This window comes from Balaenoptera acutorostrata, chromosome 1, assembly GCF_949987535.1.
Source record: "Balaenoptera acutorostrata chromosome 1, mBalAcu1.1, whole genome shotgun sequence".
Classification (NCBI taxonomy): Eukaryota; Metazoa; Chordata; class Mammalia; order Artiodactyla; family Balaenopteridae; genus Balaenoptera; species Balaenoptera acutorostrata.
The window spans coordinates 81,002,789-81,020,178 of record NC_080064.1 but is presented as its reverse complement, the minus strand read 5'-3'; the positions used below and the strand labels follow the sequence as shown (position 1 = coordinate 81,020,178).

At 34.8% G+C, this 17,390-nt stretch overlaps 1 protein-coding gene across 1 annotated transcript in view; it reads left to right on the top strand.

Annotated features, from left to right (window-relative positions):
* Window positions 1-17,390, top strand: part of HFM1 (helicase for meiosis 1) — a 135,781-nt gene that overhangs the window by 10,537 nt on the left and 107,854 nt on the right. Inside the window, exons 4-7 of the mRNA XM_007176338.2 lie at window positions 1,857-1,969; window positions 3,279-3,588; window positions 10,637-10,902; window positions 11,158-11,205. Coding sequence (XP_007176400.2) covers window positions 1,857-1,969; window positions 3,279-3,588; window positions 10,637-10,902; window positions 11,158-11,205 — 737 coding nt within the window. The remainder of the gene's footprint in view (window positions 1-1,856; window positions 1,970-3,278; window positions 3,589-10,636; window positions 10,903-11,157; window positions 11,206-17,390) is intronic.

Sequence of the window (17,390 nt, the reverse complement as noted above, 5' to 3'; positions counted from 1 at the left end):
ATTGTTTAGCCTGTGTTTGTGTTTTTTACATTTTTTTCCCTGTAATTGATTTCTAATCTCATAGTGTTGTGGTCAGAAAAGATGCTTGATATGGTTTCAATTTTCTTAAATTTACTGAGGCTTGATTATTGACCCGAGATGTGATCTATCCTGGAGAATGTTCCGTGTGCACTTGAGAAGAAAGTGTAATCTGCTGTTTTTGGATGGTATGTCCTATAAATATCAATTAAATCTATCTGGTCTATTGTGTCATTTAAAGCTTCTGTTTCCTTATTGACTTTCATTTTGGATGATCTGTCCATTGGTGTAAGTGAGGTGTTAAAGTCCCCCACCATTATTGTGTTACTGTCGATATCCTCTTTTATAGCTGTTAGCAGTTGCCTTATGTATTGAGGTGCTCCTCTGTTGGGTGCATATATATTTGTAATTGTTATATCTTCTTCTTGGATTGATCCCTTGATCATTATGTAGTGTCCTTCCTTGTCTCTTGTAACATTCTTTATTTTAAAGTCTATTTTATCTGATATGAGTATTGCTACTCCAGCTTTCTTTTGATTTCCATTTGCATGGAATATCTTTTTCCATCCCCTCACTTTCAGTCTGTATGTGTCCCTAGGTCTGAAGTGGGTCTCTTGTAGACAGCATATATATGGGTCTTGTTTCAGCGAGCCTGTGTTTTTTGGTTGGAGCATTTAATCCATTCACGTTTAAGGTAATTATTGATATGTATGTTCCTATTACCATTTTCTTAATTGTTTTGGGTTTGTTTTCGTAGGTCCTTTTCTTTTCGTGTTTCCCACTTAGAGAAGTTCCTTCAGCATTTGTTTTTAGAGCTGGTTTGGTGGTGCTGAATTCTCTTAGCTTTTGCTTGTCTGTAAGGCTTTTGATTTCTCCATTGAATCTGAATGAGATCCTTGCCAGGTAGAGTAATCTTGGTTTTAGGTTCTTCCCTTTCATCACTTTAAATATGTCATGCCACTCCCTTCTGGCTTGTAGAGCTTCTGCTGGGAAATCAGGCGTTAACCTTATGGGAGTTCCCTTGTATGTTTTTTGTCGTTTTTCCCTTGCTACTTTCAATAGTTTTTCTTTGTCTTTAATTTTTGCCAATTTGATTAGTATGTGTCTTGGCATGTTTCTCCTTGGGTTTCTCCTGTATGGCACTCTACGTTTCATGGACTTGGGTGGCTATTTCCTTTCCCATGTTAGGGAAGTTTTCGACTATAATCACTTCAGATATTTTCTCAGGTCCGTTCTCTCTCTCTTCTCCTTCTGGGACCCCCTATAATGCGAATGTTTTTGCATTTAATGTTGTCTCAGAGGTCTCTTAGGCTGTCTTCATTTCTTTTCATTTCTTTTTTCTTTATTCTGTTCCGCAGCAGTGAATTCCACTATTCTGTCTTCCAGGTCACTTATCCGTTATTCTGCCTCAATTATTCTGCTGTTCATCCCTTCTAGTGTATTTTTCATTTCAGTTATTGTATCGTTCATCTCTGTTTGTTTGTTCTTTAATTCTTCTAAGTCTTTGTTAAACATTTCTTGCATCTTCTCAATCTTTGCCTCCATTCTTTTTCCGAGGTCCTGGATCATCTTCACTATCACTATTCTGAATTCTTTTTCTGGAAGGTTGCCTATCTCCACTTCATTTAGTTGTTTTTCTGGGGTTTTATCTTGTTCCTTCATCTGGTACCTAGCCCTCTGCCTTTTCATCTTGTCTGTCTTTCTGTGAATGTGGTTTTTGTTCCACAGGCTGCAAGATTGTAGTTCTTCTTGCTTCTGCTGTCTGCCTCTCAATAAATACGTAGTTTCTGATGTTATATCTTTATTAACATATATTCATATTTTTATATTTTATATAGCCATCCAGACAATGAAAAATCTTTGGATTGGTTTCTTCCACCTGCTCCATTGATTTCGGAAATTCCAGATACTCAAGCATTAGAGGAAGAAATAGAAAGTCATAAGCTGTTAGGTAAATTGTCACATATTTTTTGGGAAGCGAAAGCCATTCAGCTCGTGTCAATGTAAAAAAATCTAATATTGAAATATTGAATCTTTTATTTTAATGGAATAAAATGAAAGTTAGAGACCCATTCAAAATAGTGCTCAGCAAATCTTAATATCTGAAACATTTTCCTTCTCCATACTTACATATACACACATATGTATATTATATGCATAAAATATATTATGACACACCTGTTATATTGTTCTGTGAATTTGTTTCCTCTTACCATTAAAACTGTCACTGCTATTTAGTTTTTGCCTTACCCTTTACTAAAGGTAGGATCGATCCTCTGGTTTAGGAAACCAGATTCATGAAATATATTGAGTGAAAAAAACAAGATGCAGATTATATATAGTTTGTTACCATCTTTACAAAGCTAGAAAACAAGCACACTCAAACAGTATATGCGGTCTAATGTGATAATGTTCGTAAAACTGATTTTTAAATTGAGTGGTAGGTTCATGCATGTAGATTTTGTTATTAAGCTTCATAATTTTTATATATTTTATATATGAAAATACATATTATATACTCTTGTGTGTACCAAATAATATGTAGAATTATTACATATATAGAATATGATAATTCTCTTATATGTTATAATAGAACACACACCCATATATAATACGTATATGTAGTAGTATAGTATGTACACATAAATGATAAAGCAAATTTAAGCCCTAATGAGGCCTCCAAACTCCTTCCAAACCTTTCAAAGATGCTTATAAAGTCTCTGTAAAGACACCTTTAAAATTCTGTCACCTTGATGAAAGCATTCCTTTATCTTGATTTTAGAAGCAAGATTACAAATTTAAAAGCATTGTGTCATGTATTTTAATACTGAATCTATTCAGTAACATTTTATATGATTGGTCACTGTATTTTTGTGTATAAATTATTTATATAAATTTTTAAATCTTCATAATTACTTATATAATTGTATCATTTGTAGTAGATAAATACTTAAACATAATTATGGTTATTTCTGTGGGTCAGAAATTAAACCTATTTTATAATGTAGGTTTAATATAAATTTCAAATTTAATTTCATTAATTCTTAACTAATTTCTGAGTATCCTGTAGTGTTATGATATACCATAAGAGTAACAACTACCTGTATTTCAAAATCACATATAGTATTACAGATTATCTTGTTATTTTCATATTTACCTAGTAAGCTGTTTTGAAACATTTTATTAAATTTTTCTATCATCATTTTGAAAATTTGTTTTCAAGGAGAACATGTAGTAATTAAAATATTCCATTTTTGTAGGTCAGAGAAAGAGGTCAAAAATGTTACCATCAAATTTGAAGATAACTAATGAAGACACAAATTATATTTCACAAACACAAAAATTCCAATTTGCCTTCCCTTCTAATGAATATGAAGAAGATGATCTAAATTTTGAAGGGGCAGGTAACAATGACTTACATGTTGCTGGCAAGCTGACATATCATTCTTCTCAGAAATGGAAAAATCACACTGGCACTGAGATAGCACTTGAGAAAAATGTTCTGGATGATACAGAGTTAGTTAATTTTACACAAGATAAAGGAGAGAGCACGTCAGCCTTCCGCAAGAGGTAATTTATTAAATGAAATAAATAATATTCAATGATAAAGTTGAATATTTATGTGTATGTCCAGATGTATGAAGTATGGTAGAATCTGAATGAGAAAAACATCAACAACAAATAGAGTCTACCAGGGACTTCCCTGGTGGTCCAGTGGGTAAGACTCCGCGCTCCCAATGCAGGGGGCTAGGGTTCGATCCCTGGTTGGGGACCTAGATCCCATAAGCATGCCGCAGCTAAGGGTTCACATGCTGCAACTAAGTAGTCCTCACGCCACAACTAAAAGATCCCTCACACTGCAACTAAAGATCCCGCATGCCCTAACTGAGACCCAGCGCAACCAAAATAAATAAATAAATAAATATTAAAAAGCAAACAAAGAAAAAAACAGTCTACTATGTACTAGACACTCTGTTAACTGTGGGATTCTAGCCATAAGTTCTTGTCTTCAGAGAACTTACAGTTTATTGAGGGAAAGGCAGATAGTAAATAAAAATAATTGATTGAATACTTTTTGCACCACAATTATTTTGATGAGATATATGGTTAGAGCAGAGGTTCTCAAACTTTTTGTTTTCAGGACCCCTTTACCCTTAAAAATTATTGAGGATTCCCATAGAGCTTTTGATCTATTATATTTGATCTATATCTATCTATTTTTGATCTTTATATCTATTGATATTGATATATAATAATATTATAAATTAAAATTATGGAAAAAAGTGTTATGGAAATTGTTTTGATCATATGGACTCTCTGAATCTTGACCATCGTTTGAGAACTGCTGTTAATGTGAGGTCCTAATCTGCTCTGCACAATCAGGGAAGACTTTCCTGAGGAAATGGTATTTAAGCTTAACATTAAGGAGGAATAGAATCAAGCTGAATGCAAATAAAGAAGGAGAGTGTGCCAGGCAGAAGGAATAGTATGTGCAAAAGTACTAAGGTAACGCAGAGCTTGGCTTATTCTTAGAAATTTTTCTTTAGTTTAAAGTAAGAGAGAATGCTAAGAGATAAGGTATGGAGGGGCCAAGTCATTCAGAGTCTTGTAGGCCATGAAACACTTTGTACTTTTAAGGTAGTGGTTATTAAACTGTGGCCCATGAACTCTCTGCATCAGAATCACCTGGAGTGCTTGTTAAAAATTTGGATTCCTGGTTTCTACCTTAGACCTATTGAATCACAGTCTGGATAAAGGTGAGGATGGGACCCAGGAATCCAAATTTTTAACAAATTTTCTAGATGATTGTTATGCACACTAAAGTTTGAGAACCGTTGTTCTAAGGTCCTGGGTTTTAAGCAGAGGAGTAAAATTAGATTTTCTTTTTTATTTAATGTCCATTTTGGCCCCAGTATGATAAATTAGAAGAGAGCTAGAATACATTGTGAAGGGTCACTTAGGCTATTTTATTAGTGTAGGTGAGAGAGGATGGTAGCCTGATCTAGGACTGAGATAACAGGAATGAGAAAGTTTAAAGTTATTTAGGAGATAGAATTCCCACAGGACTTAAATGACGTTTGGATATGAGACCTAACTCCTAGGTTTCTGGCTTGAGCCAGAATGATGAAGGATGATAGTGTTCTTTCATGATACAGAAAACTGTAAAGGAAAAATAGGGGAAGGTGGTGAGTACAGATTTGGACATGTTAATTTTGGGTGCTTACAAATTGTCCAAATAGACAATTGGATGTATGGGTTAAGGATTCAGAAGAGATCTAGTTGACAGTTTTTGTTTTCTCTGTGACATAAGAGACAAAGTCATCTGTGGAGTTTGAGGGGAAAAGTGGGGGTATTGAGCAAGTATGAGAAGAGCGGAAGAAATTGTGGAGAATGGGAAAGCAGCTAATTAGAATAATGGTAGGATTTTTGGACACTGTAAAGGGCCCAGTTGAGGTTGATGTCTATGAATTTTTAAATAAATTTTATTAACATGTAATTCACATATCATAAAATTCATTATTTTGAAGTGTACTGTTCACGGTTTTTAGTATAGTCACGGAGTTGTGCAACCATCACTACTCTCCAATTTTAAAATGCTTTTGCTGCCCTAAAAGAAACTCTATACTCATTAGCAGTCCCTCCCCATTCCTCCTTCCCCCATCCAGCCCCTGACAACCACTAATCGTTTTCTGTTTGTGTGGGTTTACCTATTGTAGACATTTCATATAAGTGGAGTCATACAATATCTGACCTTTTGTGTCTGGCTTCTTTCACTTAGCATAACATTTTCAAGGTTCATCCATGTTATGTCATGTATCAGTACTTTATTCTTTTTTATGGCCAAATAATATTTCATTTAATGGGTATATCACATTTTGTTTATTGATCTATCAGTTGATGGATATTTGAGTTGTTTCCACGTTTTGGCTATTATGAATAATGTTGCTATGAACACTCGTGTATGTTTTTGTGTGAATATATGCATTTGACCCTTGAACAACACAGAGGTTAGGGGTGTTGACCTCCTGGGAAGTCAAAAAATGAAATATAACTTTATAGTTGGCCCTCTCTATCCGCAGTTCTTCATCAGTGGATTCAGCCAACCTCAGATCGTGTAGTACCGTAGTAGTATTTATTGAAGAAAAAAAATCCGAGTATAAGTGGACTGGTGCTGTTTAAACCTATGTTGTTCAAGGGTCAAATGTATTTTAATTCTTTTGGATTTATACTTAGAAGTGGAATTGCTGGGTCATATGGTAACTCTATATTTATCTTTTTTGAGAAACTGCCAAATTGTTTTACAAAGTAACTATACCACTGAACAATCCCACTAGCAATATATGAGGATTCCGATTTCTCCATGTCCTTGCCAGCACTTGTTGTCTGTCTTTTTTATTATAGCCATACTAGTGGGTGTGACGTGTACCACTGTGGTTTTGATTTGCATATTCCTGCTGACTAAAGATGTTGGGCAACTTTTCATGTGATTATTCGTTATTTGTATATCTTCTTTGGAGTAATGTCTATTCAAATACTTTGCCTGTTTTTTTAATTGCGTTGTCTTTTTATTGTTGAGTTGTAAGTGTTCTTTATTCTGGATAAAAATCCCTCATCAGTTATATGATTTACAAATATTTTCTCACATTCTGTGTGTTGTTTTTCACTTTTTTGTTCGTATCCTTAGCAGCCCAAAAGTTTTTAATTTTAATGAAGTTAAGTCCAATTTTTCTAATTTTTGACTGGACTTTTGGCATCCTATGTTGATTGGACTTTTGGTGTCCTATCTAAGAAACCATTGCCTAATCCAAGTTTGCAAAGACTTACTCCCACATTTTCTTCTAAGAGTTTTATAAATTTAGCTCTTAAATTTAGATCTATGATCCATTGTGAGTTAACCTTTCAATATGGTGCAAGGTAGGAGTCCAACTTAATTCTTTTGCACATAGATATCCAGTTGTTCCAGCACCATTTGTTAAAAAACAAAAACAAAAACTATTCTTTCCCCATGGAATGTCATGGCACCCTCACTGACAATCAATCAACCATAAATGGAAGGTCTGGGGGTTTTCTTACACCATCCAATTATCTGATTCATCAACACCAATGGGTGTCCAACAATTCAATTCAATTTTCATATTAACTCCTGGAGTTAGCATCAGACCACATGGGTTAAGGGTTCAGTCCCTTGCCCTACTTGAAATGCCAGCCACAAATAGGGTGCCAGGCTACTGACATTTCTGCCTTGCAGACTACAAATTTGGGAGTTCCCACTACCCCACATTAGGTGTAATAATTTGCTAGAATTACTCACAGAATTAGAAAAATGCTTTACTTATGTTTACCAGTTCATTATAAAGGATACAACTTAGGAGCAGCCAAATGGAGGAGATGCATAAGGCAAGGTATGGAGAGGAAGAGTGTGCAGAGCTTCCATACCCTCTCTGAGTGTGTCACTGTCTCAGCACCTTGATGTGTTACCAATCTAGAAGCTCTCCGAACCCCCTGCCATTTAAGAATTTTTCATTCATGGAGGTTTCATTACATAAGCGTGATTGATTAAATCATTGGCCATTGGTGATTGAACTCAATCTCCAGCCTTTCTCCCCTCCTTGGATGTTGGGAGTGGAGCTGAAAATCTCAACCCTCTAATCAAGTTTAGTTCTTTCTGGTGATCGGTCCCCATCCTGAAACCGTCTAGGGGCCCTACAAGAGTCACCTCATTAGCATAAACTCAGGTATGATTGAAAGGGGCTTATTATGAATAACAAAAGATGCTTCTATCACTTCTATCAGGCAGGGAATTCCAAACGTTTCAGGAGCTCTGTGCCAGGAACTGGGAACAAAAACCAAACATATATTTTCTATTATACCACATAAAGGTTTTTTTCCATGCTCTCAATTCTATTCTATTGATCTGTATGTCTGTCCTTATGCCTGGCATAAGGATATTTTTCACAATGGCATATCCTACATTTTCTTGATTGCTGTAGCTTTGTATTGATAGTAAAGTTTTACATCAGGAAGTGTGAGTCCTCCAACTTTGTTCCTTTTTTTTCAAGATTTTTTTACTATTCTGATTTATTTGCATTTTCGTATGAATTTTAGGATAAAGTGGTCAATTTCTGCAGAGAAGCCAGCTGGGATTTTGATTAGGATTGTATTGAATCTGTAGGTAACCTGATGACTATTGCTATCTTAATATCATTAAATCTTCCAATCTATCAACTGGGATATCTTTCCATTTATTTAGGTTTTCTTTAATTTCTTTCAAAGATGTTTTGTGGTTTTCTGTGGACAAGTCTTATACTTATTTTGTTAAATCTACTCATAAGGACTTTATTCTTTTTGATGTTATTTTAAATGGAATTTCAGATTGTCCATTGAAAGTGTATAGAAATACAGTTGATTTTTGTATATTGATTTTGTTTCTTCAGTCTTGCTAACGATGACTTTGAATTTTAATATAACTCATCTACCTAACAGTTGTACTTTTTCCAGTAGTGTTCCACCACCCGGCTGCAATTATAAAAAACAATAGACAGATTCATCTAGAATTGCAGATTTGCAAGATAGTATGATAAAAGGCTAAAGGGGAAGAGGAGTTTAGAATATTGGTAAGAGAGTGGTCAAAAAGATAGGTCATGGTATTAAATTCATTAAAGGTACGTGAGAAAAATGAAGGGGAAGATGGTTTGGGAAAAAAATAAGGAGATTAATTATAGTAATTTTGTTCTTTGACCTCATTGGTACCTTGAGCACACACGCTAAAAGAATAGGAGGTTGTGTTCAGAGAATGATATGTCGGAATCATTGATTTGAAAGGAGGAGCAGTTCTGGATAATGATAATGTCTAAGGTGAGAGAGTAGGTGACTGAGATCATGTGAGGAAGAAAGCCACTGAAGATAAAAGCCTAAGAAACTGAGAGGGTAGGATTTCGAATGGGTTGTCTACATGAATGTTGAAGTAACCCAGATGATGGCAGAGTTTGGGATTGAGAGGAAAAGATTCTAAAGTGACCAGAGGTTGATATATGATACATGCCATGAGGAGGGTTACAAGGTGGTATAGCTAGACAGCACAGATACTTTTGTGAGACAGTGGAAAAGTAATGATGTAGATTTGGGGTGGAGAAGAAGACTCTCAACCATCAATACATTGGATGTGGGAGAGTTAACAGTTTTTTCCACTTAAGAGTTTTTTAAGGAGCAAGAGTTTTCCAGGGCAAATAAATATTTTTGTTAAGACCAGGAAGTAAATATAAAATTCAGTAAAGAAGCTGAAGATATGGAGAGTGTGGAGTGGGAGTTCCAGAGGACCTAGGAAGAATCTGAGGTTCAGAGAATTTAGATAACTAGTATGTGGATAATATTTTTATGGTTTGAAAAACCTATTTCAAACTCTAAAGTCATGCAGCTAGAAAGTGGAGGAGCTTTGGATTTATATCCAGGTTTGTCTGATTCCAAAGTCTGTGCTTTTAACTGATATCACAGCATGTAGCAAGGAGTCATCTTGTGGCATAAGTGTTTTCCTTGTCTTCAATACCATTTCATAATGGGATTCTATTATATTATCTAAGACTAACCATCTGCTTTTGAATTTTCTGTTTTCAAAAATAGAACTGCTGGCATTGGAGGATGCAACTCCACAGTTTGTTCTAAAATACATTTCTCTCTTTAGTTTTTTGAAAGATTGGTCTTTCTCATACAAAAACCTGTCATTAAGATTAATAGTCAAAATAATTTAGAAAGTATTCTGTATTTGTACAGTACTTATTTGGGTGTCATTCCTTACAGAATTCTGTAAGACCGATAACCTGCCATCACCCTTTTACTTATTCTATAAGGTGCTAGTGTTGTATTAGGAACCCTATTGGTCACTTCTTCCCTTAGGGCTATTGTGAACAAATTACTTTGATGGATTGTGTTTGAATCAGTCAAATATAGTAAATTACAATCATAAGATGGCCTTTCTTTGTTTTCTAGAACTTTACAAAGAACTATTTCTTACACTAAAATGATTATTGAACAGTGTTTGGAAAGTTGGTGCTGGATACTGACAAGAAGTCTCAGTACCTGTCCACATGGGCCTCTCTATAGGGTTGCTTCAGTGGTCTCATGATATAGTGGCTAGCTCCCCTTAGAGTGAGTGATCCAAGAGACCATGTGGAAGTGACAATCTTTTATGACCTAGCCTTAGATGTCACATGCTTGTCCTTCCACAGTACTCTGCTAGTCTCATAGGCCAGTCCTGATTCAAGGAAGGTGACTAATAAAGGGGTTGAGCACCAGGAAACAAGGATCACTGGAACTATCTCAGAGGTTGGCTACCGCAGATGGATTTATCTGAGTGTTAGGAAAGTGAAAAGAAATAATTCACTTTGTTATAAAGCAGAAACTAACACTCCATTGTAAAGCAATTATACGCCAATAAAGATGTTTAAAAAAAAAAAAAAAGAAAGAATTCAGTGGTAAATTTAGCAAATTGTACTTTAGGAGAATGATTAGCTTTTGTATTCTAATAAACCAAAATCTGTAAGTATTTTTAAAGGGACCAATTTTATGCTAGTTTTTCACATTCTAAGTAACTATTACAAATGCAAATATGTTTTTTTTGCAGATTATTTAAAATATCTGACAATATACATGGGAGTGCTTATTTCAATGACAGAGTAAACTTGGACTCTCATATTGGCTCAGTGAAAATTGTCCAAATGGAAATGAGCAAAGGGAAATCATGGAAATATAGCAATAGTAAGCAGAAACCTCAGTATTCAGACATTAATATGTTTAGAGCCAGTGATACTTTTTCTGCTTCTGAAATCAGAGAAGGCATAATCAAAGGACCATCTTTTTCAGTTGCCTCCCAGCCTCATGAAGTTCAAGGTAATTCCTTACTTTTTCAGTTGGTTTTCTAAAAGTACAGTCTAGTCTGTATTTCTTAGCATAGGTAAGAATACAAAAATTTGAGTAGGCTGTCTCTCTATGTACAATTTCTTTACTACATTGCATTGTGTTTTTTAACTGTGATCTAATATTGTTTTAACTGTGCTCTCAATAAAAAGTTACACAAATTTTATTGAAGTAGCTTTTATGGAAAAGGTTAAAAATATGCATAAGTATGTAGGATTTTTTTTTTAGGGGTAACAGAAAATGGTTTCAATTCCTTGAAGGCTGTCACAGAAATCCGTATCCTTTAAATTATTTTACTACAGCAGCATTATATTTGAAGTCATAATTTTAAAACATTTTGGTTCATTGTGTTTCTGTTTGTTTGTTTTGGTTGACAAAGAAGAAGAGGGAAAAGTGAATCTTTTGGGTCATGTAAGAGTCTCAATATGTGTGATAGTTAGTGCTACTGAAAGTGTGGTCTGTGGACTGGTACCAGTTGTGAACTGTTTGTTACCAGTCTGTGACAAGTACAGATATGAGATTTGTATTACTGAATGAACTGTGAGCATATTTACTTACAAATTGATACAGATAATTTCCTTTATTTTGTGTAAGGACAGCGTATTGGTATAAACATGGGTAGGGGAAATGACTGAGAATGGGATATTCTATGGACTGGGGACATTTTTACAAATCTAGTAATTTTTGAAACAACCTAATTTGCAGATTATACCTATTTACATGTCTGGGTATTTCCAACGTAATTATTTTTAGTATATATGTGTGTTCTGGAGGTAACATTCTCTTTGCTTCTTTGATACTTTGTGTATGTCTGTAGCAGTGTACTTATTCTATTTTATTATAATTCATCAGCTGTTTCTGTAACTATTTCCCTATGACCTATGAACTCCTTGAAGGCAAGGACCAAGCCTTGTGTATCTTCTTATCTCCAAATTCATTGAAAGCCATATAAAGAGGAGAAGTTGTTCTGGCAAAAGAGTAGCCATGAGCAAGGGCAAAGGTAAGAAAGTATGGAATATGTTTGGAAAGAACAAGCATTCCAGTTTGGGTGAAAAAAGTCATGATTAAAGGAGTAGTAGGGGGACTTCCCTGGTGGCACAGTGGTTAAGAATCTGTCTGCCAATGCAGGGGACATGAGTTCAAGCCTTGGTCTGGGAAGATCCTACATGCCGCGGAGCAACTAAGCCCGTGTGCCACAACTACTGAGCCTGCACTCTAGGGCCCATAAGCCACGACTACTGAGTCTGTGTGCCACAACTACTGAAGCCTGCATGCCTAGATACCGTGCTCTGCAACAAGAGAAGCCACCATAATGAGAAACCTGCACAGCACAATGAAGAGTAGCCCCCACTTGCCGCAACTAGAGAAAGCCCATGCACAGCAACGAAGACCCAACGCAGCCAAAAAAATAAATAAAATAAAATAAATAAAATTTTAAAAAATGCAGTAAAAAGGAATTGTATTTTTTTTAAAAAAAAAGGAGTAGGAGGAAATAATGATGGATAGGTATTTTAGGGTTAGATCATTTAATGCCATGAATACCAAGAAGTTTTTATTTTTAATATATTTACTAAGCCATGAAGAGAAACCATGCAATATTTTTGAGCAGGTCAAGTTACATTGCCTAAGCCATGCTTTAGGATTATGGAATTAGTGACTCAAAGCTGGGGAAGGCTCTAGAATCCACAAAAGTTATGATCTAGTTGACAAAACAGTGAATTCCAGATATGGGGCCATTGAGCTAGAGAAATCTAGGGATGAGTGATTCTAATCCTGGGTACTCTGGGGACTGAGAATTCTGAAGTATAGTTAGAAAATGTTTGCTTCACCACTTGTGAAAAATTGCCTCCAGTGCATATAACTGAACTGAATTAGAATGGGAAGAGGTGACAATAAAAGGGTTATATATGATATAATAATGTCAGAAATGGCCAGCCATTAGTGCTCCTCTTCATCATGGTGTCTCAGTCTTGTTGCACTTCCTTCTCTCTGGTGATCTAAATAGTGTGGGAATGTAGGAAATAGGTTAGCAGTAAACAGTTAAAGGTAGTTTCATTATCTGTATGATGGGAAATTCTTATCCCATACCTGAACTTGCCATAATATGACTAATTTTTGAAGAGTTTTAAAGATTTTCTTGCTATCTTAGCATAGCTGAAGTGGTTCGGTTGTTTAGGTCTCTTTGTTAGCTAGACTACTGCCTACTCTTGTGTCCATTGATTTATTGTCCGAAAAGTTCATTTGCTGTCAAACCTGCTGAACTTGCTGCACTTTATTGTTTCCAAGTGTATTATTTACAGTGGAAGACAATGCTAGTTATGATAATTTGAGAGTTTGGGGATTACTTGGACTTATTTTCTGATTATTTTACAATATTTTACTATATTTGAATCCTTAGGACAATAGAAGTTTGGTCAGATTGATCCTGCTACAGTACTGTTGTCATTTTCAGTTCTGCAGACATTCCGCTCCTCCTGCCCCGCATCCCGTTATAACATGTAATTGCAGTGAGACTGCTGAGAATTTGTTGGACAAAAGGAAAAATTTGATATCAAGTGTTGATAATGATGATAAATGGTATACTTAGTAGCTGAGTTTTCTCATGAGCTAGAAACTGATTTTACATCTACTCTGAATCATAGGTTCATTTTTGTGAGTGTAAATTGATGTGGAATTACCTGATGAGAGAAAAACCAGCATGATGACCCACTTGTGGGTTTGTTACAAATAAATATTTTAAAGGAAGAGATATATTTTGAAGGAAAAATGAGATTCGTTCAAAAACTGATGGATTGACAAACTCAGTATTACATTTTTGATTCGGAATGAGTATTCTGACACAGTGCACAATTGAAAGTAAAATGAAGGTTTATAAATTATCTGCTTGATTTAATAAATGCAAGCCTGTGTTAATTGAGTTCTTAATGTGTGCCAGGCATTTGGGATATGTCAGTTAGTAAAACAGACAATGAATTCTTGCCCTTGAGAAGTTAACATTCTTGGTATGGGGGTGGGGAAGAGGATAGATCAGAACAATTGTAACAGTATATAAATAAGTCATAGTATTTTAGAAGATGATGAGTAATATGAAAAAAGAAAAAAGTGGGACAGAGTAAAGGAGATTAAATTGGGAATGCTGGAATGGGGGCTCAGGATTAGAATTAAATAGAGTAATTAGGGTACGTCTTCTTTAGAAGTTGAGATGTAAGCACATGAAGGAAGTGAAAGAGCCAAGGAAATATGGAGGGAAGAACAATCTAGGCAGAGGGAAGGCTTTACAGCAAAAACATGGCTGATGTTTTTGAAAAACATAAAAGAGTCCAATAAAGCCAGAGGAAATGAGTCAGAAGCAAGAGTAGTAGGACATGAGGTCAGAAACACAAAGGTGGAGTGGGGAGGCAAGATTATGTAGGGCCTTGTGGCCATATACTTTGAGAGAAATGGGGGAATTTGAGCAGAGAAGTAATATGCTCTGATTTAACTTTTATCAGGATCACTTACCACAATCCATCAATTTTTTAATATCTTCATAAAAATATAATTGCTTAAATAACTATGTATTTGTGTTCTCAGATATATTATCTGTTTTATATCTCCTAATTGATTGTAACAGCCTCAGTTGCAGGAACTCATTTTCTTCTTTATTTACAACTTCCTGCAGCTTTCTGAGTCTAGTGTTCTGCACAGTGTTTCATAAATGTAGTTGACAAATGTGACTCAGACTAATAAGAATCCATGCAAGTACAAATATCTCCCAAACTGGCAATAGACTCTTAACTTGGAAAGGGGACAGTTTATTCTTTACATCTATTAATATTTTTGAGCTTTCTTAGAGGAAGGACGATTTAAGTCCTTGTTGAGCCAGTATGCTGATAATTGCAATTAAATCCACCACTTAGCACAACGAAATTACCAAAAACAAAGGAATTCAGGGTTAGGTGACCAGCAGCAACACACATCAGCTAATGAAACATAATCAACAGTTAAAAAATGAAATTTGGAATTTTAAAGAAGAGATAAATATCAAATGGCCTCATCAAGATGAATAAGAAAAAAATACCACTCTGGAAAAGATAAACTACATTCTTAGTTCTGATATACTTTTACATATGTATTTGCATCTCTTCTCTCAGATCTAATTGTCAAAGTATAACGCTTATATAACCTTGTTTCTCCATAAGGACTTTACAAGTTCTTTTCAGAATATGGAAGGTGACTGGGGACTGGAATAATTTTAATTCCTCCCCCACCCCAGCTTTACTGAGGTATAATTGACAAATAAAATTATAATACATTTAAAGTGTTCAATATGATAGTTTGATAAATGTATACATTACAAAATGTTCCCACCATCGAGTTAGTTAACACATCCATCACCTCACATATTTACCTTTTTTTGTTGTTTTTTGGATGAGAACACTTAAGTTAACTCTCTTAGCAAATTTTAATTATACAATACAGTATTTTCAACTCTACTCACCATTTTATACATTAGATCCTCAGATCTTACGAATCTTATAGCTGAAAGTTTGTACTCTTTTACCAGCCTCTGTTTCTCCCATACCCCCAGCCCCTGGCAACCACCATTCATTGTACTATTTTTATGTTTGACTTTTTTTTTTTTAAGATTCCACTTATAAGTGATATCATGCAGGATCTGTCTTTCTCTGTCTGGCTTAATTCACTTTGTATAATGCCCTCCAGTTTCATCCATGTTGTCACAAAAGGCATAATTTCCTTCTTTCTAAAGGCTGAATAATATTCTGTTGTATACATATTTTCTTTATCCATTCATTTCTTAATGGTTATGTTGTTTCCATACTTTGGCTACTATGAGTAATGCTGAAATGAACGTGGCTATACAGATATTTCTTTGAGATACTGATTTTGTTTCCTTTGGGTATAACCCAGGGATTGCTGGACCATGTGATACTTCTATTTTTAATTTTTTGAGGACACTCTGTAATGTTTTCCATAAGGACTGCACCAGTTTATATCCTTACCAGTAGTGTACAAGGGTTCCATTCATCCATATCCTTGGCAGCATTTATCTCTTATCTTTTTGATTATAGCCATTCTAACAGGTGTTAGGTGCCAACTCACTGTGGTTTTGATTGGCATTACCCTAATGATTACTGATGATAAGCGCCTTTTCATGTGCTGTTAGCCATTTGTATGTCTTCTTTGGGAAAATGTCTATTCAGGTCCTTTGCCTATTTTTAAACTGGGTTATTTGTTTTTTGAGTTTTATAAGTTCCTTGTATATTTTGGATATTAATGCCTTATTGGATGTTTGGTTTGCAAATATTTTCTCCCATTCCATAGGTTGCCTTTTCATTTTGTTGATGGTTTCTTCTGCAGTGCGAAAGCTTTTTAGTTTGACGTAGTCGTACTTCTTTATTTTTGCATTTGTTGCCTTCGCTTTTGGTTTCAAATCCAAAACATCATTGCTAAGACCAGTGTCAAGAAGCATTTCCTCTTTGCTTTCCTCTAGGACTTTTATGATTTCAAGTCTTATGTTTAAGTCTTTAATCCATTTTGAGTTTATTTTTGTGTATGGTGTGAGATAGGGGTCCAGTTTCATTCTTTTGCATGTGGATATACAGTTTTCCCATCACCATTTATTGAAATGATTATGCTTTCCCAATTCTTGACTCCTTTGTTGAAAATTAATTGACCATATGTGCATGGGTTTATTTCTGGGCTGGATATTTTGTTCCATTGATCTATGTGTCTGTTTTTAATGTCAGTACCATACTGCTTTGATTACCATAGCTTTGTAATATAGTTTGAAATCAAGACGTGTGTTACCTCCAGCTTTGTTCTTCTTTCTTAGTATTGCTTTAGCTGGTTTTGTGTGTGTGTGTGTGTGTGTGTGTGTGTGGTTTCATACGATTTTTAGGATTGTTTTTTCTATTTCTGTGAAGAATGCAATTGGAGTTTGGATAGGGATTGCATTGAATTTGTAGATCATTTAGGGTAGTGTGGACATTCAGCAATATTAATCCTTTGAATCCATGAATATGAAATATCTTTCCATTTATTTGTGTCTTCAATTTCTTTCATCAATGTCTTATAGTTTTCAGTTTACAGATCTTTTACATCCTTGGTTAAATTTATTTCTCAGTATTTATTCTTTTTGATGCTGTTAATGAGATTATTTGCTTCATTTTTCTTTCTTATATGTCATTGTTAGTGTATAGAAATACAATTGATTTTTGTATATAGATTTTGTATTCTGTGTCTTAGCTAAATTTGTTTATTAGTTGTAACAGATTTTTTAATTTGTTTGTTTTGTTTTGGTTTTTTTTTGGTCTGTGTGTGTGGAGTCTTGGGTTTTCTATATATAGTTTCTTGTCGCCTGCAAATAGAAACAGTTATACTTCTTCGTTTCCAATTTGGATTCCTTTTCTTTCTTTTTTTTTTTTTTTTTTTGTCTGATTGCCGTGTCTAGGATATCT